At 45.5% G+C, this 23,201-nt stretch overlaps 1 protein-coding gene across 2 annotated transcripts; it reads right to left on the minus strand.

Moving 5' to 3' along the window:
• Positions 1 to 472: 472 nt before the first annotated feature.
• IDS (iduronate 2-sulfatase) lies at positions 473 to 23,195 on the minus strand. 2 transcript variants are annotated; one of them, XM_008072417.1, is made up of 9 exons: positions 23,061 to 23,195; positions 22,096 to 22,232; positions 21,258 to 21,435; positions 18,642 to 18,730; positions 15,766 to 15,966; positions 14,078 to 14,248; positions 8,389 to 8,515; positions 4,959 to 5,132; positions 473 to 1,364 (listed from the first exon to the last, which is right to left on the minus strand). In XM_008072417.1, exons 1-9 carry the CDS (start codon positions 23,161 to 23,163, stop codon positions 892 to 894), a joined length of 1,653 nt encoding a protein of 550 aa, XP_008070608.1. In that variant the 5' UTR covers positions 23,164 to 23,195; the 3' UTR covers positions 473 to 891. The 2 variants fall into 2 exon arrangements, with proteins under 2 accessions (XP_008070608.1, XP_021561797.1); XM_021706122.1 differs by lacking the exon at positions 23,061 to 23,195 and having other exon boundaries at positions 21,258 to 21,391.
• Between the last annotated feature and the right edge of the window lie 6 nt (positions 23,196 to 23,201).

Here is a 23,201-nt window from a genome sequence, read left to right on the forward strand (position 1 = left end):
ACTACCGGTAATTGATAAGCTTCAACACATTATAAATATGAGTTGTAAATATTCCAACACTTTTAAGATGATATATACTAAGCTTTTTACTACCACTTGCCTTTTTGGATCCTTTCATATCTAGAAATTGATAATTACCTAATATAACACTAATGAAAAGTCTTCACAATCCTTAAAATAACTTAGAATTTAATAAAAGTAATATTTTTAATGATCAATTAAATGTGAAATTTTTTTGCTTCCTGGATAAACAGATGTCTGCAATCAACCATCCCTAAAGAAGAATACTAATATGATTTTGAGTGACTCGATTCATGGATACAATTATACTTTTAAATGTTTTTCATTGTGAATTACAGTCTTTCAATAGATGGGCATTGAGTTCAAGAGTCATATTATTTGCTAACAAATTATCATTTGGGCCAAGAAGTATCTAAAAATTTTTAACCAAACTTCCCACACACCTCATGTCTCCAGTTTATTGAGCATTATTTATTATCTGATGTTAAAATTCCACATTAATCACTCTGTGCATATTTTATCTTTGGATTTTGAAACCCTGTGGTATTGTGATATATATCCTAAGGTGTGACATAATTTTTATTTGCTCACTTTGTATTTATTCATTCAATAAATAAGCTATGACTGTTTTAAAAAAGAGGGGGAAAAGATTCAGCCCAGCTCCAGCCCAATTACCAATTATAAGTTAATAAAGACTACATGAAAAGATTTGGCTGTTAATATTCTCGGACCAAATTGTTGATGCATATTTGGATTACCTATCCCTCGGGTTGCTTCCAATATTATGGGCAATCACAAAATAACCATCTCCAGTTCCTCCTCTCACCAGCTGAAAGGGAGCACATATGTGCCCTCCATGGTGGGCAAAACTCAAGGCATCAATGACTGGGAAAGTCTTCCACCTTGGGAGTCATTATACACATTGTGATCCTGCAATGGGTCAGAATCTACAAAATACAGTTCCCCTGCATGGATGTCAGAAAAGTTAGCCAGATATTCATGAGGATCGAAGCCAACCCACACAGTATATCTATAGTCTATGGTGCGTATGGAATAGCCCATGATCTTTATGTCTTTTAGACTCGGCTTGTCAGAATTCCACTGAGGGGAGTCTGCAGGCCGTGGGTACTGGCTATAGGCGATCAACTCACGAGGATTATCAAGGAAGTATGGATCCTCTTCTGAGTCAGGGAGTCGAAAATGCTTCAGAAGGTTCTGGCCTTCTCTGCACAGCTCAACATGAAATGAAGCAACGGGGCAGCGAGGCGGGACTTGCAGTCCTGCAAGTCCAGCCAATGTGGGGAAAAGAGAGACAAGTTCCACGAGGTCCTCGGATTGCCTGCCTAGAAACAGGAAGTGACACAGCAGAATCGGTTACATTACAGAAGCCTGCCAGGGCCAGGCAGGATGAGTAAAGGAACCTGTCTGGGCTCCATATGTTTTCCCTTCTTCATCTCCAACATTCATTTTTAGCAAAAGAAGTTTAGGACAACATCCCCTCAGCACCTCACCCTCCATGAACTACTCATCCAATTAAGTAGCAGGATGAAAAATTAAGGTGCTCCCACCCATTGGCACTTTTAAGAACAACTTGAATTTTGGAACCACCAATGTACTAACAGATTCAGGTGAAGATGATTCATTAAGGCTAAAACCACTGGGTAACAGTCTGTTGAGGAACAGAATATTCTTTCTGAGTCTCACAGGATCACCATCTTCTGGGTGTCTGCATCTGATCCATCTTTTCATTATGTTTAAGTACACATAACACTTACCATCTTAACCATTTTTTAGTGCATAGTTCAGTGGCATTAAGTACATTCATATTGTTGGGCTATCACCATTATCCATCTAGAACTTTTTTCAATTTACAAACTGAAACTCTGTCCCTATTAAACAACTCCCCTTCTCTCCACTTTCCCACATATTGGCAACCACCATTCTACTTTCTATCTCTATGAATTGAGCTACTCTAGATACCTCATATGAGTGAAATCATATGGTTTTCGTCCTTGTGTGATTAGCTTATTTTACTTCACATAATGTCCTCAAGGTTCACCCACGTCGCAGCATATGTCAAAATTTCCTTCCTTTTTTAAGGCTGATATATTCCATTGAATATATATACCACATTTTGCTTATCCATTCATCTGTCAATGGACATGTGGGTGGCTTCCACCTTCTGGCTATTGTGAATAGTGCTATTATGAACATTCATGTACAAGGTTTTGTTTGAATAACTGTTTTCAGTTCTGTGGAATATATAGCTAGGAGTGAAACTGCTGGGTCATATAGTAATTATATGTTTATCTTTTTGAAGAACCACCAAAACCATTTTCCACAGTAGTTGCACATTCCTACCAGCAATGCACAAGGTTCTAATTTATCTACATCCTCACCAACACTTGTTTTGATTTTTTGATTAGTCGTCACCCTAATGGGTATGAAGTGGTATCTCATTATGGTTTTTTATTGATTTTCACATATATTCCTGTTAAAATTGATCTTGGCTTTGTACTATCATTCTGGTCTTTCTGGATCTTTAAGAGATTGCTTTATATATAATACCCAATTTCTATTGTAATACTGTAAGAAAAGGATTGGCAGTAGCGGGAAACTGCCAGGAGGGGGCGAGGAAGCAGGATTAGTAGTGGGAATCTGCCTGGGGAAGAAGGGGGCACTCCTCATCAACAAGGGAACCTGCATAATGAACATTTGTATACCTAACCCTGAATTGTACCCCACATCTTTAAAATTTAAAAAATTAAGTTAATAATAATAATAATACCCAATTTCATTTTCTAGATTTGTAAAATAAAACGAAAAAAGAGTAAAGAAAGTTTTTTTAAAAGGTACTTTTACAATGGAAAAGATCTAGCTGACGCCACCCCTTATAACCAAATGATCAAACTTAGTATCACTGATAATGGCCATGATGTACCCCCAATGTGATACAATGGGAAGCCACAACATCCCATGCAGTACACTTGTCTAAAATGAACAGTCACAAGGAAATAATCAGACAAAACCAGAGTGTGAGACACTGCACAGGACAACTGGCCTGGCCACTTGTAAGATGAGGTCAGGGACATAATGGGGTCTGGATCATGTTAGGCCTTGTCAGTCATTGTGAGGACTTTTACTCAGAGAAGGGCACGTAGCAAACTCCAGAGAAGGGCTGTGTATGACCCAGCTTGGGTTTTAACAGGATCACTTCAGCTGCTCTGAGGAGGAAAAACTCCAGGGGATCCAGGGAACAAGCAAGGAGATCATTTAGCAAGCTGCTACAGTCATTCAGCACGAGACGATGACAGTCTTCTCCAAGGTGTTGGCAGCAGAAGCAGGGGGAAGTGGTAGGGACAGATTCTGAATGGAGTATGACAGGCTTACTGGTGGACTGCAAATCACATATGGAGTATGAAAGAAAGATGAGTGTGGAGAAGATCCCACAATTTTTTGGCATGAGTGACTAGGCCCACTTCCTGAGGACGAGAAGAGTATTGACAGAAGGGCTGAAGGTAAAAGACTAGCTTCAGGCATATTAGACTGACTAAGTGGCTATTGGAAATACAAGCTGGAAGTTCAGGGAAAAGACACAGGTTAGAGATAAAATTTGGAGTGGTTTCTCTCACCCATGCCAGCTCTGGCATGTCTCCCTTTCTTTCTTCTCTTCTTTCTCTAATAAACTTTGTTTTAAATAAAAAGAGAGAGGAAATTTGGAAATAAACTGGATGATTGTGCAGCTACATGAATTTACAACTGGTTGAACACCTCAAAAAAAGGTTCAGAAAGATTCTCAACCTGTCAGAAGATTTCTCCCAGCAAATAAAGGACAAAAATCATGCCTTGAAACTGTTTACCCTTCCTATCAATGACATGAAAGACGAAAGAGCATGGAGTGCACAAAAATCAAATGTGCAGAAAATAAAATTAGACAGTATACAGCAAACTCAGGAAGATCCAAAAGGGCCAGAATGATGATCCGAAATCAAGAAAAATTTAGATAAGAATCAACATAAAGTACAGGATTTAGCTGTTAAAGATGGACTAAATGTGTAAGTCCAGAAAGGATCAACATGGTTTAGCAGAGTTCACAGAAGTACTCCAGAAAGAGCAAACGCCATCTGAAGTACATGATTTGTCTGTAAAATACACTAGGCAGATTGTCAGGATACAAGACACAAGAACCCACAGAGGTTGCCCCATGCTGGCAGAAGGGATATCTAGTCCAAGGGATATTTTGGAAGTGCTTTCTCAAGCTGGAACTTTTTGGAAGACAGGGACCAGGATAACCATGTGTCTATACCTACCTCGTGAGGAATGGTTGAAAGACTAAGGATTTTAGCCTAGAGAAGGGAAGGTATTAATGGAGGGATGGAGTGAGGAGATCACTGCTGTTTTCAAAGCTTTGAAGGACTGGCACATGGAAGTTCAAGTAAACTTGCCCTTCACCACTGGGAAGGACAGAGCAGACTTTATAGAAATAATAGTTCACTAGATCGATGAGCTGCCAAAATGGAAAACGTTCCTCTCCAAAACAGCTGAAGTCTCTGCCAAAAAGGTGCATGCAGGTAAAGGATACTGCTCATTTGTTACGGGAACAGCACCTTCCTCTAAGCTCTGGAGTGGACTGTAAACTCTTCAACAGTCTTCCCCATACTGGGGATGCCCCACCTGCTCCTTTGTCCTTCCTCCCCCAAGGATCCTTGTAGACTGGGACCATGCTTGTCAGCTCTAGCTCTGCTGCTCTTCCCCCACACAACCACAGGAGGTGCCCAGGACGTGTGCTGACCTCATAGTGTTGAGACAGGATTCTAACACAGGACAGGAAGTGGGGGGTCTGCATTAGCCCCCAGTTCATAATTCAACAAGCGGGTTCACATATAAACTAAAGGTGCTCTTACTGTCAGGCAGTATCATTTCAGCATATTTTATACCTGGCTCCATTAACTCTGAGACGGAATCAAAAGGACTGCAGTAAGGGAAAAGCTTCTCGCCTGCCTCTGGAAGCGAAGCCGTCTTCCCAGGAACATAGAACATCAGGGGCACACGGGTGGCAACGTCAAAATTGCTGTATTTGGCCCATTCTCCATGTTCACCTAAAGCCCACCCTGGTTCACAAAAAACACAGAATGACAGAAAAAGATTAATTACATCACAGAGTCTTTATTATAGACACCATTTTATTTCTTGTTGTAAAAACCAGAGGAAGTCAAAACCCATCACCTATAAGAAAGAAATCCCCCTAGAATTTCCACAGAAAGGGTGATTTCACCTGAATGCTGCTTTATTCAACGTCAGACATTTATCCTCAATGAGGAAATCTTTAAAAAGGAAAACATTTCCAAACTTAAATACCTTCTTTGAACAAACACCTAGCAATATATAATGACCCTGGTCTCTATGACACAAGCATTCTCCACACAGGCATGCCTTCCCTGCTAAGACAGGCTCATTCTTGACTGGGCGGGGACCCTGAAAACTATAGTGCCACCATTGCCCTGTTCTGTGCCTATCTCTCGACTCGTGTCCCACAAGCTCACGTGTTCAGTTTTGTGTATATGCCCCCAAACATTGAGCTATGAAACTGTGGCACGATCCTTCAAATGTAAAGGCTTACCAAATGAGCTCGATTTTCAAGGTTTACCAAAGAGTAAAACAAAACTTGTGATTCTAGATCTTTAACACTGATTTAAAACAACACTAACATCAGTCTAAAACATCCCTTGCAAAAGATAGTTTGAATACTCAAAGTTGGAAATTCCCAGTCTTTTTAAGTTTTAGCACCCTTTTTGATACAAAATACGTTCTTGACAGAAAGTGTCCTTTTAGTATTTAGTGTTACAAAAACCACCGGAGATACCAAAATCTGCCATGAGTAAACTGGCGATTGTGTTGAAATATACCTGTATTATTAATATTTTAAATGCATCTTGATTTTATTAATCACAGCCGCCTGCTGACATTTGAAAGTGGATCATGTAGAGTATAGTGCAAAACCATGCCGGCTTAGTCTACAGATGACACGGGGGCTACCAATGGAACCCTAGCCTTCTAGGGATTAACAGAGCTGGAGCCTGTTCCAAATTGACAGTACTTCCCTAAGACGACATCATTGGAAAGAAACCCTCTACCCACTGACAATGAAAGCAGACTTCAAGCCCATCAGAGACCCTCAGCATTTCTGGCAAACCATTTCTCCCTCTGGCTGTCTGGGAGAGTTAGGGAGGGACTTCCTGAGAGTTCACCGGGGCTCGGGGGGAGAGGTGGCTTCCCATGGTCCACCAGCCCCATGGACTGAGGCACAGCCCCACTCCTCCTCCTCTCCACTCTCTCCAGGAGATGAGAAAGCCTTGCCCCATGAGGGCTGGTGAACGGGTGGGTTACTGACAGGCTCCTAGGGCACCAGGATGGAGGAAGTGTTGTCCTGGTGTGGTGGAAATCTAAAAGGTCGAGGGTCAGGAAGCCTGCAGGACAGGAAAGTGAAAGACCCTGGCAGTGGAACCTCAGGAATCAATCCCAGAAATCTGACTGGGGTGCACGGGGAGGCTTTGAAGCTACATCTGCCAGGCTCTCTGTGGCATTGCTAAGAAGGGGTACCCAACCTGCGGCCTCTGCCAGCTATGGTGGGCTGCCGTGCGTCAGGAAGAAGTAGTTCCTGGGCCCAGCATAGGGCCCAGTGCATGGCAAATGTTCAATAAATAGCTGTGCACTCCCTGACTTTAAGATTCTAGCATTCATCAGTCCTGGGTCGGCCTCAGTCTGTGCTGCTGTAGCCAGGAGCAAACATGTGGAAGAGTCTTGCTAAGGAGAACACATGGCTATGCAAACCCCAAAAATCCATCTTAAGATCAGGAGGAACAAGAGGCAGATGGCCTTGACAGGCAGCTCACAAGGCTTTTGGCTCCTACCCCAGAGGCCACAGATTAGGTCAGGGCAACACAGGGAGAATCAGGAAATGATGAGCTCCAGGAGAGGCTGTCAGAACCACCTGAGACATTTGTTAAATCACATGTTCCCATGCCCAGACCTGTGGGCTCCTGAGATGAGCATGTTTTACCAGCTCTCCAGTAGTTCTGATGTTGGATGCCCCAGGAGGGCACTTTGAGATGGGATTTGTAATCAACTGCAGCTGCCTCAAAGCAAAAACTGTGTCTGAGCAGAAGAGGAAACCAGACACTGAGAAGAGAGGTGAGAGTAGACGGTAGATCATTAGGAATATGTGGAAAATTATGGCACCTCCATATATAATAAAATACAACAGAGCTTTACAAGGGGAGAGGCAGGCCTGCGAGAAATGGCATGACAGAGGACTGTCTATGACATTGCTAAGTGAAAAAAAAACAAGAATATATCAGTACACATAGCATAATTAGTCACATCATGTGATGTGCTACATGTTACAAATATATACATGCATAAGAGATATCCCCGTGTGCATGTGTAAACAACTTGATGGCTGTTAGATGGAGTCCCCAACTGTGTGCACTTGTTGGCCCTGGACAGGTAGAGGAATGGGCAGGACACTGGCCCTGCATTGTATACTCTGTATCTTTTTTTTTTTTTTTAACGATGAGCACACATTATGATTTACCATTATCCCTATTTCATATTTAATGATATGAAAGACTTCTTTTCCTTTTTTCTATGTATGATGATGGTATTATGGTTAGACTTCGAAAGAGACAATATTTTTGAGAGCAGTGACCAGAAATCACAACCACACGATTTGCTTCAAAACAATTAGAGGGCAGGGGAGTGGGTAAGGGTAAGATAAGTGAGACTGCGTGAGGTAAGATGAGTGGAAAATTGGGAGAGCTGCTGTTGTATTCTCTACTCTTGGGCACGTGGAAGAATTTCAAAGAATGCTTTCAAAAAATAGTTACATTTTTTAAAAAACTAGGAAACAGCCTTAGAAGAGATAAAGAGTTGAGAAGCCCAGGCTCTTGGCAGAGAGGACAGGGGGATGGAGGTGGGTGGGACAGAGCCAGGTCTGAAGGACTTGCAGAGCTCTTTCAGGTTGTTCTGGATCCTGCCCTCCAAAGCTAAAGTCCTCCAACTCTCTAGGTTAGAGATGGGACATAAAAGAGCTCCCACACACAAAGGGGGGCTCCTACTATGTTCACCAAGGAAAAAAAGTAGCTACATGCCTCTCCCCCTGTCTACCCACCCCCATCCCCCAAGCATCTAAGATAGAGGGCTCAGGACTAACAAGTTGCTCATAAAAGCACCAAAGACCCCAGAGTCGGGTTTCACTGATTCACAAAAGAGAACATGCCTATGTTTATGGCAATGGCAACTTTGAAAAGCACATTTCACAGGGAAGTTCAGATGTTTTAACTCATCAGGGCATTGTAAAATGCTTACCATGATCCGAAATAAATGCAATGATCGTGTTGTTGGCCAACTGAAGATCATCCAAAGCATTCAAAAGGTGGCCAACCTGTGTATCTAAATATGAAACAGAGGCAAAGTAGCTCTGGCGGATTTTCCGCTGCAAATTTAAAAAGAGAGAGCGAGAGACAGTGAGTGACTGTACTTTAAATTGCTGTGGCACACACAGGAGATAATGTTCGCCTGAGCATCTCTTTCAACCCCAATCCCTTAAATGACACTCCTGATGATTTTCTCAGCCAAAACAGAACACTCCTTTTCCTAACATTTGCATCCCCTCATGTGCAGAGTCACAGTGAAATTTGCAAGTCTACAAGTAAGATTCCTGTCTAATCGAATCAACTTTCACTTTAGGCCACAAATCTCCGCAGATGGACGTGTCACTTACTGTCCCTTTCTGTTTCCCTCACATATTCTGATGGGTCTCAGGAGATGAACATGTACACAAAAATTGACCCCATGGTCCCTCCAAACATAGGCCCACACATCCTCTGATGAGCATCACGCTGGAAATTCAATTCAACTGTGTTAATTTCCCGTGGCTGCTGTAACAAAGTTCAACAAACTGTGTGGCTTAAAACAACAGAAATGTATTGTCTCCCAGCTCTGGAGGCCAGAAGTCTGAAATGAAGGTGCTGGGTGGACCATTCTCTCTCTGAAGGCTCTTGGGGAGGACCTTGCATCTTCCTAGCTTCTGGCAGTGGCTGCAATTCTTGGCAATCCTTAGCTTACAGCTGAATCACTCCATTTTATTTTTCTTTTTTTTTTTAAAGCAGGATTTATGAGGAGGACAGAAAAGCTCCCACAGTGGGAAGGGACCTGAAGGGATTGCCAAGAATCACTCCATTTTCATGTGTGTTCTCCCCGTGTGTCTCTCTCCTCTTCTTATCAGAACATCAATCATATTGAATTAGGGGCCCACCTTACTCCAAGAGGACCTCATCTAACTAATGACATTGGCAATGATTCTATTTTCAAAAAATGTTACATTCGGAGGTCCTGGGTATTACGACTTCAGCACCTCTTTTGGGGAGACACAATATAATCCATAATAACAGCCATAAGTGAGGCTTTCCTCTAATCACCTTCTAACCCAGCAAAGCAACTGCTTATCTTCATGGATCATGGCTGTCATGTGAGCTCATTTCTAACAAACTCTCAGCAGCAGAAGAGCAAGGGAGGGACACGAGGGTAGCACCCTTTTTGTAGTCCCTGAGCCCAAGAGGGACTTCAGGAACACTCAGGCCATGCCCTGAAGTAAAGATGCCACAGGCCCAACCTGGGCTCACTCACCCCAAGCCTCATTCACAGATGTTAAGGAAAAAGATGAATCCCCCACCCCTACTGTGGGGTGAGAAGCAAGGGAGCCTCTGACTTATCAGACCGGCCCCTGCCTTATCAACTGAACCCACCAGCTTCTTCTTGTCACTGCCAGGGTGAGGACGATCATGAGATTCATCCGTTCTCCCCTTGTGGTGAAGAGAAGAGATACATATCTAACTTTCTAGAAGAATTATGCTGAATCCTGGCCTACTCATACTTTCTGGCAGATAGAGTCTTCAGTCTGTAACCTAGGGAACTTTGGTCTGGATGGCTGTATCCTGACAAGGGTACTGCTTCCTTTCTATGCCAGCCCCTGGATGTAAGGCAATAAGCAGACATGGTCCTCACCCTTAATATGCCACACATCCAGTGAGGACAAAATAATGGAGACAAGAAAACGCATACATTATTGGTGGGCACCAGGGATGATACGGGAGAACGAGCCCTCAAGTCCGCCTGGGAAAAGCAGGGAAGGCTTCACAGAGAAGTTAACATTTGAGAAGAGGCACTTGCAATCAGACAAATGGAGGTCAGATGCTCTAAGCAGGGACTGCAGTGCATGGAACAGTGTGAAGTTATGACAGAGCAGGTTGTGTTTGGGGCCAATGGGTGGACCAATGTGGCCGGAGAATCTAATAGGAGGGGAGGGGGGTGAGAGAACACTGAAAATTTAGGCTGGGGCCAGATAATATGGACCTGGTGGGTCCGTCCAGGGAGTGGCGGCCCAAAGCTGTAGGTCAAGGAAGTCATTGAGGTCTTTCAAGGTCTTGCAGATACAGATGCCAGGGGTTTTAGACAGAATGGCCCTTGACCATTGCTGGGTATAAAAGAGGTGCTTGACACACTTGGTGAATGAACAAAGCAAAGACAGACCCACTGTAATGGTCCAGAAAGAAGTGCAAAAAGAGCCAGACCAACAGTGTGGATTTGCAAGGAATTCAGGGAGATCACATAGGCATGGGGGGAGGGAACATAGCAGAGGAAGGAGGTAAGGAACCCATGGGATGAGGAACTCTAGGTTTCACATTCAGCTGGTGGCATGATTCACTACCATGTAGGGGCAGTGAGCAAAAAGAGGAGGAGGAAGGAGAAAAGGAAGGGCAGGGTGGCGGCTTCGCTATGTGGAAGACTATGGCTGAGGTCTCCACAGTCATCATGAGAATGGCTCTCGCAGGCAGGTGGACATACATATCTGGAAATCAGAAGTGAAGCCTTGACTGGAGGGGTACTTCTGGCAGCCAGCAGGGCTCAAATGAGCCTGGCTAGGGACAAGGAGCAGGAAGGATACAGTGGGGTATCTGGGACTGACCCTGGGGGGATGAGGGGTCTGCCATGTAGCTAGGGGCAGAGAGGACCCAGGAGGGCTGGCAAAGAAGCCCAGGAGGCAGATAGTTCCAGGAGGGGTGGGGCTAGTCAACAATGAGAAAGTGGCATGGAGTTTCAGGAAGGTTGGAATCCATAAGGGTAGATTTTTACTGGTCAACAAAGTCAGTGCTGCCCCAGGTGAGAACTCTTACTGAGCTGGGGAGGCAGAAGCCTGAACAGAAGAGGATGCAGAATGAATGAACACTGAGGCCACAGACACAGGTAAACAGCCCACTTTCCATTCACTCTCCCTTGAAGAGCAGGCGACGGAGTGGGAAGAAGAAACAGGTAGGGGCAAGGAAGGTGGTGTTTTTAAGCTGGGAGGGATGTAGTGGCTGCAGGGACAGTGGGTAGAAAGACCTTGCACGATCTGCTCGCAGCAAGGGGGGACAGTAGTGGCGAGTCAAGTCCCTGCTAATTCTTCTTCAGAGACTATGGAGCAGGCCTTCAGCCCAGCACACACGCATGTGAAATTCCAGGTATCCATGAAGGAAGTGATAGAGCCCAGTCACCAAGTGCCTGCTGGGTGCCATTCGATGCTCTGCACCACCCTATGCATAAGGACTCCAAGGCTCATAAAGATTAGTTAACTTGCTCAGTGTCACATAGCTGGCAAGGGGCACAGTCAGGGTCCACACTCACATCCATCCTGTATGTTCTCCTTCCTTTGGCTGTCCACCAACCTCCACTGCTGAAACAGGAAAGGTGGTCAACTGATGGAAAATGGGGTGGGGGGGCGGGGCCTAGAGGGGAGTGGCAAAGAGGATAACCAAGAGAGTAGAGCAGAGAGCCTGCCCAGGGCAGCCTGGGCTGCAGGCTGGCTATCGGGGGGCTTCCCTGCCTCTTGGCTGTGTGGATTCTCTCTAGCCGTCCTCACAACTCAGCTGGAGAGCAGAGGCTGTGACTGGACTGTGCTGTGATCGGAACACTGCAGGTGGGGCAAGGATAAATAGACAAGTATGTTAAGGAGCTGGCAAGAACAGGGATTGGCCTGCCATGGGGCCTTAGGTCTTCAGGGAAAGAGTGAAGTCAAGAGGCTACCTAGACACGGGAAAGAAAGAAAGTAAGAGTCCACACTGGTGGTCCCTGTGGGCATGTAGGCAACAAGGGTGTGGAGCAAGATGGCTGTTAGGAGATGAGGCTGGGGGTGGGGGGTGGTGAATACCAAGAAGGAGCAAGTAACAGACTCCCAACTGTGGCCCCTGGGGTTGCTGGCTCATGTAGAGCTGAGTTCGAGGGCTGGCACTGAAGAGAGCCCAGAAAAGAGAGACTCAAAAGTGCAGTGACACAGGCGTGGACACAGACACCCAAAACAGGAAGAGGACAGGGAGCAGGATCCTAGTCCAAGGGGAATATGGGCCAGGGACCAGCACATGTGCCTACCAGGGAAACTCACTGGGTCACACTGTCTACTATGTGTGAGGAGGGGACTAAGAGAACTGGAAGGAGACCTCCCCAGGCAGCTGCCACTGTCCTAAACATTTCCACTTGCTCTGTTTCGTTCCCACTAGAAACCTCCTAACTAGGTTTCATCACAGAAAATCTTTACCCATCTTGTTTCTGTTTTACACAGAAGGAAACTGGGAATCAGAGATGTAAGGTGGCTAGACAGAGGTTAGACAGCTAGTATAAATTAGAACATGAATTTGAATCCACACTGCAGGGAACTAAGAAATCCAACTGTGAGGCTCTGGAGTCACACATCCCTGGGGGTGAATCAGCTCCACCTGGAGCTGTGCTGTCAGGCAAGTCAGCACCCTTCTCTGCCTTCAGTTTCCTCCCCTGAACAGAGAGAGCAAGTATCTCAATAGGTCCGCTTGGGGACCAAATAAGATAATATACAGACCATTACAGTAGCCTAAGAGCTGCAATTCAGGCCAGCTCACCATCAGAAGCCCAGAAACATGAAATTAGGAAACAAACTGATGGATTTCTTGCTTTCCAAACTCTCACCACTCACTATCTACAACTGAGGAATTAAATAGATTTGAGGAACAGGCACCCCTTACCACCCAAACTCTTGCTCTACAAAGTCAGAGACCAAAGGAGTTGAGAGAGCAAGAGATATCTGTAGCTGTTGGTTTTGTTTTGTTTTAAACAATACACTACAGCAGTGGTTCTCAAGTGGTGTGTGTTTTTAAAATGTAGGTTGTTGAGCCCCACCTCTAGCTTCCAATTCTGTAAGTCTGGGTGGGCCAGGACTCTGCATTTCTAACAAATCCTCCCAGCAATTCTGTGGAAGGAAGCACATTTTAAACACACTGCCCTCTTCCATTCATTATATTCTGCCTGTCACTGCATTCGTGTGGCATGAGAAGGGCAGGGCTCCATATGGAATATTCTAAAAAAGAACACTGGTCAGCATGTAATCTGCTCTCTCCAGGAACAGAGGGTGGATGATGAGTCAGCCAGAGGATTCTAAGCCTATAGCTGCTCCACCCCAAAATCATATGAAGGAACACTAGACATTGAGCTGTGATGGTGTCCCAGTTCCCCTGTGCCAAGGTCCTGTTCACCAACCCATCCCCTGAGTGTGACAGGTGCCAGTATAGGTTTTCCCACAGAGAGGACCTGCAAGTAACAGCAATCCAAGCATTCTAGACTTCTCAGGAGTTGCCCACACTCTATAATTAATGAATGGTCATCCAAAGAAAACAGCATCTTCATGGGTTAGCAATGGTCACCAAGGCTGCTTTCCCATTCCTATGCCCACACACAGCAAGTCACCAATTCTTTGGATTCTCCCTTCTTTTGAAGCTGAGACACTGGTTGGGAGATTCTTGTTTCACCCACCAATACCTGTGGTCTAAATACCTGCAGAACACCCTCTCCCTAGCTTGTCACATAACACCTCATACAGAGAAGATTCTTACTAAGACATTTTGGATGGAGTAGTACCTACAGAGAAAAGTGGCTTCACCAATGACATCATACCATCAGTGCCCAAGACATCACCAGAGTAGGTCCTTGATACCTGAAAGTCCACAGGAATTGGGCCATAGGGCACACTGATGTTTAAAGCTTGCACGTCCTCCCGCTGTCGGATGTCCATCCAGGGGTTGTAGGCCACAGGGGGTAGGCCATCAGGGACCTGAGGATCAGGAGCCAAGGTGATGTTCTCCAAGGGGTACAACTTCTGAAATTCCTTGGGGAAAAATACACACAAAGCCACAAGGTAGTCACTCTTTTGGCAAAGGCACAAGACTTGCCTCCACCTGGAAGTCAGGCCTTAGGTCACCCTCATGACATACCAACAACAACGAGATCGTGTAACTTCTGCTTCCTACAAACTGAACAGTTACAGCTCTCTTCCTTCATATAAACAAATGCCTTCCTGTTCTATCCCCACTGCACTCCCAACTAAAAAAGGTGTGGTAAGGCACTGTGGGTGCCCAAAATCACCCTCAAGTTCAGTAATTCACTAGAACTCACAAAACTCAGCAGAGTCTCACTCACAACTATAATTTATTACAGTAAAGGGGCACGAAACACCATCAGCAAAGGGATAAAGCATCTGAGGTAAAATCTGGAGGAAACCAGGCACAAGCTTCAAGTCATCTCCCAGGAAAGTCACACAGGATGCATTTACTTCTCCCAGCAACAAGTTGTGTGACAATATGTGGGAAATGCTGCCAACCAGGAAAGCTCATTAAAGTCTCAGCACCCAGCTTTTATTTGGGACTAGTCATGTAAGTATCCTCTGCCTGAAACATACCAAAATTCCAGGCTCCCAGAGGGAAGCCTGGGTTTAACATAAACCATAATGTCTGCCTAAACAGTTTAGACATAGTAAACCACTCATCAGTTCTGGGAACGGTGGGAACAGTCCTGAAATCAAAGTTCCCAGATGCCAGCCAAGGGCCAACCTTGTAAGCAGACCTTTCACAGGATCGTAGTCAGGCCAGCTTTGCTAACTCTTTTCTGCAAAGAGGCAGGAGAGGTAAGTCTCACCAGCTTCTACCAAGGAGACTAACGGCTCCTGCTAGGAAGGCCAGATGCCCGGGGGCAATCAGAACAAGACCTGCAGCATCAGAGACAATACCTTCTGCTCTCTACACTTGTTCCATGTGAGGGGCATTCCTTGCACAGTCAAAAGGATGGGACACTCAAGCCCAGGGAGAAAATGATAGTGAAAAAGATTATAAAAAGGAAAAGACTACATTCTCTACGTGACATGTGAACAAGTACAGGATCGGAGGTTCCAACAAGCAATGCAGTGCCCTGTGTTTATGGGGTAGGACCTAATAGGCATAGGGAGAAAGGTTAGTTGTTGAAGGAGGCTTTATGGTCCTGGAATAGTTTCCCAAGGACCATTCCTTATTATAGGCTTTGGCAGCTAGCACTGTCTCACTTCTCTGTGATGATCTCACCAACCAACCCACATTTGCTCAGTGGGTTTATGGAAAGGAAATAAAACCCTTCAGTGGAGGGAAGTAGAAAGCCAAGCATTTCTTACAAATCCTTGTATCACAAGACTCTTACATGTCCCTGACCTTGACCTCTGAATCCCACCTTCACTCCACTGAGTATACTAGTGTCCATCAGGTGTCCCTAGAGTCTGGGGATGGAAGGATGTGGTCGCCTTCCCTACACAAATCCCTCCCTCAACAAACAACACAGCTGTGGTGGCTGTGCTGGACCAGACCTCAGCCAGCTCTTCACCTTGGGATATCTGAAGGGGATGTGTGGCTTATGATACCCAACAGCCAGGAAGAAAGGACTGGCTGATGTTCTCATCTTTCCCAACAATTGTATGGCTTGCTCAGTGCTCTGTATGTCAGGCAAGGTGCCCTCGGGCACATCTACGACATCCACAGGACAAAGCAGGTTGGCATGAAGTTCTCCATCTGGTCCCCGACATGTCTGCCAAAACAAAATATGTAGCATCAGCTTTTTAAATGCAAGTAATAGAAGCCATGAAGGGTATTCGCAAGGATTTAATGTTCATATAACCAGCCCCTCAGGTGTTAAGTCATTCAGACTGAACAGGGACATCAGAAGTAAAACTAAAACAGAGAAGTGTTTCTTCTTTTCCAAGCAGGGGCCAGAAATCCACTAGCACTTAGTTTTCTGCCGCTAATCCTGTCTCCAGGTCATAACTAACTAAAGATAATCCAAGTAAACTGACAAAAATATATATATCGCCAATGCAACAATCAAAAGATAAATATGCCAATTAAAAATGGGCACAGAACATTTCTCCATTCCTCCAAAGAAGATATACAAATGGTGGATTGCACATGGAAATATGCTTAACATCATTAATTAGGGAAATTCAAATCAAAACCATGAGATACTACTTCACACTCAATAGAATGGTTATAATTTTTAAACATGGCCAGGCATGGTGGCTCACACCTGTAATCCCAGCACTGTGGGAGGCCAAGACAGGCAGACTGCTTGAGCCCAGGAGTTCAAGACCAGCCTGGGCAAGATGGCAAAACCTTGTCTCTACCAAAAAAAAAATTAGCCACGCATGGTGGCATGTGCCTGTAGTCCCAGCTACTCAGAATACTGACATGGAAGGATTGTCTGCGCCCAAGGGGTCAAGGCTGCCATAAGTTGTGATCATCCTGATTATGCCACTGCACTCCACCTTGGGTGGCAGCGTGAGACCCCAACTCAAAAAAAAATTAAAAACAGAAATTAACAAGTGTTGACAAGGATGTGGAAAAATTAGAACCCTCATATATTGCCAATGGGAATGTAAAATGGTGTAGCCACTTTGGAAAATAGTCTGGCAATTCCTCAAATAGTTAAACATGGTTATCATAAGGCCTAGAAATTCCACTTTTAGGTGTATGCCTCCAAAAATAAAAAATATATATGTCCATAAGAACATCTGTACATCAAAATTGATTGCAGCATTATTCATAATAACCAAAAAGGAGAACTAACCCAAATATCCATCAAGTGATGGATAAATAAAATGTGGTACAATGCTGTAATATGGAGCCATAAAAAGGGGTGAAGTACAGATACATGCTACTATATGGCTGAACCTCAAAAACGTTATGCTAAATGAAAAAAGGCAGATAAAAATGGCTACAGATTCCATTCTAATCTAAATAGAAGTCTATGTATATGAAATGTCCAGGAAAGGCAAATCCACAGTTTGAAAATAAATTAGTTGTTGCCACAGGCTGGGGGATGAGAGGAAATGGGGAATGACTGGTAATGGTACAGGGCTTCCTTTGGAGATGATGAAAATGATCTAAAATTGATTTCAGTGATGGCTGCGCAACTCAGTGAATATACTAAAACTACTGGATTGTACATTACAAAAGAGAAAGTTTTATGATATGTGAATTGTATTTCAATTTCAAAAAACAGAAAAGAAAATCTGTTTTAAATTTCAAAGACAGAGGCTTGTAAGTGGCAGGATCCCAGTCAACTATATAAGGTGGACAGCCCATGGAATTTCCAGATCCTCAGCGATGCCATGCATAGAATGAAACTCCCTGCTTCATTTCCCAAAGTAGCCATGACGGCCATAGGGCCAAAGTTAGTTTTGACCATGACTTGTACATCACAAAGACCCAGGAGCTGTAGGCTACTGCTTCATCTCCAGAAGTGGTGTCCTTTCACAGCCAAGCCTTGCCCACCCCACCCCGGGCAGGACAGTCCAGCACCTACCTCAGGCCACTTGCTCTAACATGACCTGTTATAGAGAACTCAAGGAGGATCTGGTACTATCAGACCCACCACCTTGAGAAGAAATAAGTGGGAGGGCAATGGGGGCAGGGATCTAGCATTTATGAGGACACTAAAAACGTAGCAAGATGGCTTCGGGGACTTGAGGAATTGAGATGGGCTATTCCAATCTCATTCTGTTCCTACTCAAGCCAAACACCAAAGGCCAGAGCCAACAGTCTTCACTGTATCCTGAAACAGAAAGTTGTTGAGAATTTAGAACAATACCTTCTACCTCGCCCCCAAATCCTCATCCTTCCCACAGGATGTCTCCTGAAACTTCAGAGGTACATGTCATTTCTCAGTTCTCTACAGGTTTTCTGAGTTTCTTAAATGTGGATTTTAATTTCATTTCTATATCAGGGGTGGCTTCAAACCAAAATTTACTTTTCCTATAATGTTCTTTTCCTATAATGTTCTAAATATTTAAATCCCTGTCAGAGGTCTCAGCAGCTGAACGCATGCATTAGAGCCAAGACAGACAGACAACATGCCTTTCTTCCACTCTAGACTGAGGCTCCTGGAGCTCAGGCCTCTTTTTTCTCTCCCATGTTTCGACATCTCTTACAACTCTCAGTTCAGAGTGAGCACTAAGGAACCATTAAGTGAGTCTGACACATTAGAGCCTAAGGTTCTAGAACAAAGAATACCCGCCAGCTTCTAAAATGAAGCCACGGCTCCTGTTGGGCATAATGATACTTTTCTCTGTCAAGACATTATCACAAATGAACCCCACAACCTCACAGTATAACCAACATATAGAGCATGCAGCATACACAATACTTGATTTGCTAGACAAAGAAAAAGCCTGTCTCCTCAGAACAGCATCCCTTTCATAGCCTTACCTTAGTGTTTTCGTACTTCTCAGTGGAGGGGTGATAAGGTGGGAAAGACCAGCTATATGGAGAATCATCACTGTGGTTGGAAGATATTCCTTGAAGGAAAAAAAAGTTGTTAAATAAAACATGAAGGATTTTTCAATGCCCTACTCCTCCCCCCAAATTAAAACTTTGTAAACAAGTGGGCAAGTGGAACCTCCCCTTTTTGGGCCTCAGCTTCCTCATCTACAAAATCAGGAGCTTACGCTAGATGATGAAAAGTCCTTTCCGAAGCCAAACTTTCCAAGTTTCTATTTGAGTACTGAGCATCTGACTTCCTGGTCCCTAAAATCTGTGCTAAGCTCTGTGGAAGGGACTCACAAGGGTAAGATCAGCTAGCCCGTTACAACAGCACAGCTCCCAGAGTAGAAGTGGCAAGTGGGGGCGCCCTCAGGCATGAAGGTGATGTGAGTCAGGTAAATAATGATGGGCAGGACTTCTAGAGGTCAGTGACCTTTGCGAAGGAGTTAAAGGGAAGAGTTGCCTGCAGAAGCTAGTAAAGAGTAGAAGGGATTGCAGGCAGAACCATGGGGGAGAGACCATCGTCAGCACAGCCACACAGTGGGGTTCCAAAAGGGAGCACCAGAGGAGGCTGGCAAAAAAGAGGGCAGCTGCTGGAGGGCCTATTAACACAGTAAGCATGGTAGAAAGGGCTCACAGGAGGCTGATAGACCTGGGTTCAAATCTTTATTCTGCCACTTAGCATCTGCAACCTCGGGCAAGCTACTTGACTTTCATGATCCTCAACGTCTCCCTCAGGAAATGATGGGGATGATATAACCCAGCTTGCTTGCTGCAGGAGGATTAAGGGAGTGACCAGAACTGTAAATGCCAGGTACCTGGCACTGGATAGTGGCTACTGTCATCTTTGAGCAGACCCAGCATTGACAAACAAAGGTCTTGAGAACAAAGACTCCATTTAAAAATGTGTTCCCATGACAACCGCAAGCAAAGCTTTTGTTCTCTGACTAGGACATGTACTTAGAAACTGATCCCAAAATCTAAGTGTCAGGAGGAAGGAAGCCAGACAACACTCAGCCTTTGTCCGGCCTCCCTTTGTGAAGCACAATCTCCTCCCTCTGCTATATTTTCTCCTCTCTCCAAAACTGTCACTTTCCTCCAGCTGCATTTGGGCAAGGATTGTGGTGATGTGGACACCAAACTACAGAAAATTCTCCTGTTGTTGAGCTTTGGCCTGTGCAGTATGATTTCTGACAGATTCACCTTCAAAACTGGGCCCGAATTTGCACAGGTGAATGCTACCATCAACCTGGACTGGCAGCTGGGTTCCTGATGAAGGCTGCCAAGCCTGCAGGTGTAACCAGTGAACAAAGTGAAAGCTACTGAGAACGTTCAAGGTGTCACTCCTAACGATGAGCACCACCTCCAAGATGGAGCCCGTTTTCCAGTGTACCACCTCCAAGATGGAGCTTGTTTTCCAGTACACTTTCATGCTCTGAACTGCCTGGATCAGGATGCTCCCCTGGGAGGTAGTCAAGGCAGCTATGCATCCAGCTTCCCAGAATCTTAGGCTCTGAAAGAATGAACAATTTGCCCGAGGTCAACTGCACAACTAAGCAGCAGATCTGGGACCAAGTGCCCAGATTCCTGATACTACTGCCGATCAGAAGTTCACTCTGCTTCCAAAGATGTCCGTGCCAGCTTTACCTGTGACAGTGAAATCCTGAAACAACTTGGACTAAAGCAAGGTGCTTTAACCTACTATGCTGTCATTAAAAATGACTTTTTATGAAATGTAATGTGAAAAAATGTTTTAACAAACCAGGATATAAAATTACATATACAGGATAACCTCAAGTTAGAGAAATAATATTCTCAGAACAAAAGGAACATCAAAATGCAGCTCTTCTCAGGGTGGTGAAATTGTACGTGATTTATCTTCATTAGTTTGTACTTTCCGTTTCCTCTACTTTTTGTGTCAAAAAAATCACGCATTACTTCTACAAATTAAAAAGAAAATATTAAAGTTTGTCTGTGTCTCAACATCCCCATTTCGGCATTCAAGAGAGCCAATTTATCAGGCAGCGTTAAAGGTCAGGGCTGACAGTGCCTAGCACCCTATAGGCCCTAGGTACAAGCTTACACTCATCCTTCTGCCCCAGTTCACAAAGTGGGCAGTAACCCCTACTTAACCACAGCCCCCTCACTGGACAACAAGTCAGCAGTAACAGCGCTGGCCATGTGGGAGGCCTCAGGTGCCCTCGCCCCAGTCCTAGCTTTACCAATAGGGACCCCACAAGGAGGAGGGTCAGGTCAGAGCTGGACTCACACTCAACACTGCCACCTCCCTAGTTAGTGCCCTCCCTGAAACCTGAGAAGCCAAAGGACCCAATAGCATCACCAGTGGTTTCTGAAAGGAAGCAAAGCTCTATCTAGTCTTTTCCACTTTTGGTGAGAACATGTAGCTAAGTTGAGATGTAAATGGTTTAGAAAGGCTGCAGTGAATATAGAAGTGACTGCCCACCCAGAAGCGGCTTCCACAAAGATAGACCCAGCACTGGCAAGGGATCCCCATGTTTGGGCACCAAACAAAAAAAACCCAGACTCGACATAGAGCAGTACCAGGGTGAAAGACTTTTCCCACCGACATAGTCACATAACCATTCTCCTTGAAGTACTGTGGGATGGTGGAGAAGTTTCCAGCGTGCACTCTCCAGTAGGAATTGAAGTCATACAGGCGGGTGGTGTCAGGCCTCCTCCCGGTGAGGAAGGACACACGGCTGGGGGCGCACACTGCTTGCTGTGAGGAAGCAGAAGAGAAGTGAACGCCCTCACAGCAGACTGTGTCTGTCATCTCTGAGGTAACCAAGCAACCTTCCTCCTGAGGTCCTCAGCAAACAGTTTGGTGGCTGAGTCATGCAGAGCTCAAAGCCAACCACTGGGATTTGGACCTCACCCAGCTGCCAGACATAAGGTTTCCTAGTGACAGAAAGAGGAGGACTCATCCCCTCAAACCAGCAAATGCGCATTTGCTCCCACATGACAGCATCCCCAGGCACAGAGAATGAGTGACATTCCGAGGGGCGGTCCCAGAAGAAGGTTCGAGAAGTAGAGACGCCATGTTAGCTAGCTGGCCCTCACCGGAAGCCCAGTCAGCAGATCTGTGGGTGGCATTCTTCAGCACCCCCCCTCTTCTGACAGAAAGCTGGCCAGGGCCATCCTGAGTATATCAGGGCCATGCCACTCTCACCACCCAAGAAGAGGGGCACCCTTGAAGGCACAAGGTTGCCTTGTGAGTAACAACTGGATTTTCTCAACGACCATTTTCCAGACTGTGTCACTCTAACAAAAAGACGCTTGCCACAAACTGCGCCATCGAACAGCAGCTGAAGCTCCGCCCTCCCTCAACCCTCAGTGCATGAAGAGGCATACACCCACACACAGAAGACCCCAAACATACCTGGGCAAAGGCATTCTGAAAGAGGAGGCTATGGGATGCCAGTTGGTCAATATTTGGGGATCTCACTAGCTTATCTCCATAGCAGCCCAGGGAGGGGCGCAGGTCATCCACAACGATGAGAAGAACATTCAGAGCATCTACACAGGAAGGGGCTTCAGTGAGGTCACCTGCACTGACACCATGGTAGGTGCTAGGGTTCAGAGAGGCCCAAGGCTAGATCCTGCACCTCTGCAGCCCAGACAGAAAGGAGCCATTTAGGGCTGTGTCTCAGAAAGGGTGGGAGTGGGAGGTGCAAAGAGGAAGCCTGAATCCTGGATGGCAGGGTTAGGCTTTGGCCATGGCTTCAAGCCTGGATGCGATGGGGGGGGGGGGGAGGTAGGGAGAGAGACGAGAGAGGAGGATGGAGAAAAAGAAAGAAGAATTTAGGGAGAGAAGGATGGACAGAGGAAAGGACAAGTGCAAACAAGAATAGACGGTTGGATGAAGGAAGGGGGCAAAGATGAATAGATGAAGGAAAGAAAGGATGAAAGGATGGAGGGCGGGAGAGAAAGATGAAAGGATGGAAGGAAAAGGGAAGGGTGGACCAACAGAGGGATGGAAGAAGGGGGGGATGGAAAGATGGAGGGAGATGACTGGATGGACGGACAGATGGAGGGAAAGATGGAAGGATGGATAGAAAAGGGAAGGATAGAGGCAAGGACCAAGGGAAGCACGGATGGATAACGTGAGGGAAGATGGAAAGACAGAGGGATGAACAGATGGCAGGAGGGAAGAAATGAAAGATGGAGGGAAGGATGAATAAATGGAGGGTAGGAAGGCGTGAAAAATGGAGGGAGGTAAGGGAAGATGAAAGAATAGTAGAAGAAAGGAAGCTTGGAAGGAAAGAACAGATGTAAGCAGGGAAGGAGGGAAGAATGAAAGAATGGAGCGGAGAGGGACCCCTGCAATCCGGGCGGGGGCGGCACCTGTGGCGGAGATAGAAGGCGCCGCGGATTCCAGTGCTGCGCAGACGGGGCCTAGTACCACGCCGAGCCACAGCAGGCCCCGGGCGGGCTGGGGAGACGGCATTTCTGCTTCGACGCGGCTGTTCCAGAGCTACGGTGACA

Source organism: Carlito syrichta, unplaced genomic scaffold, assembly GCF_000164805.1.
Source record: "Carlito syrichta isolate Samal-C Ts95f unplaced genomic scaffold, Tarsius_syrichta-2.0.1 Scaffold315164, whole genome shotgun sequence".
Classification (NCBI taxonomy): domain Eukaryota; kingdom Metazoa; phylum Chordata; class Mammalia; order Primates; family Tarsiidae; genus Carlito; species Carlito syrichta.

Bases quoted from the DNA above. Each gene is read 5' to 3' on its own strand.
- IDS (XM_008072417.1), bottom strand. From the start codon at position 23,163: ATGCCGTCTCCCCAGCCCGCCCGGGGCCTGCTGTGGCTCGGCGTGGTA. The intron at 21,436-22,095 runs GTATGTTTGGGG...GCTTCCTCACAG, and splicing joins TTCAGAATGCCTTTGCCCAG to CAAGCAGTGTGCGCCCCCAG. The intron at 5,133-8,388 runs GTAAGCATTTTA...TTTGTGAACCAG, and splicing joins TGCATTTATTTCGGATCATG to GGTGGGCTTTAGGTGAACAT.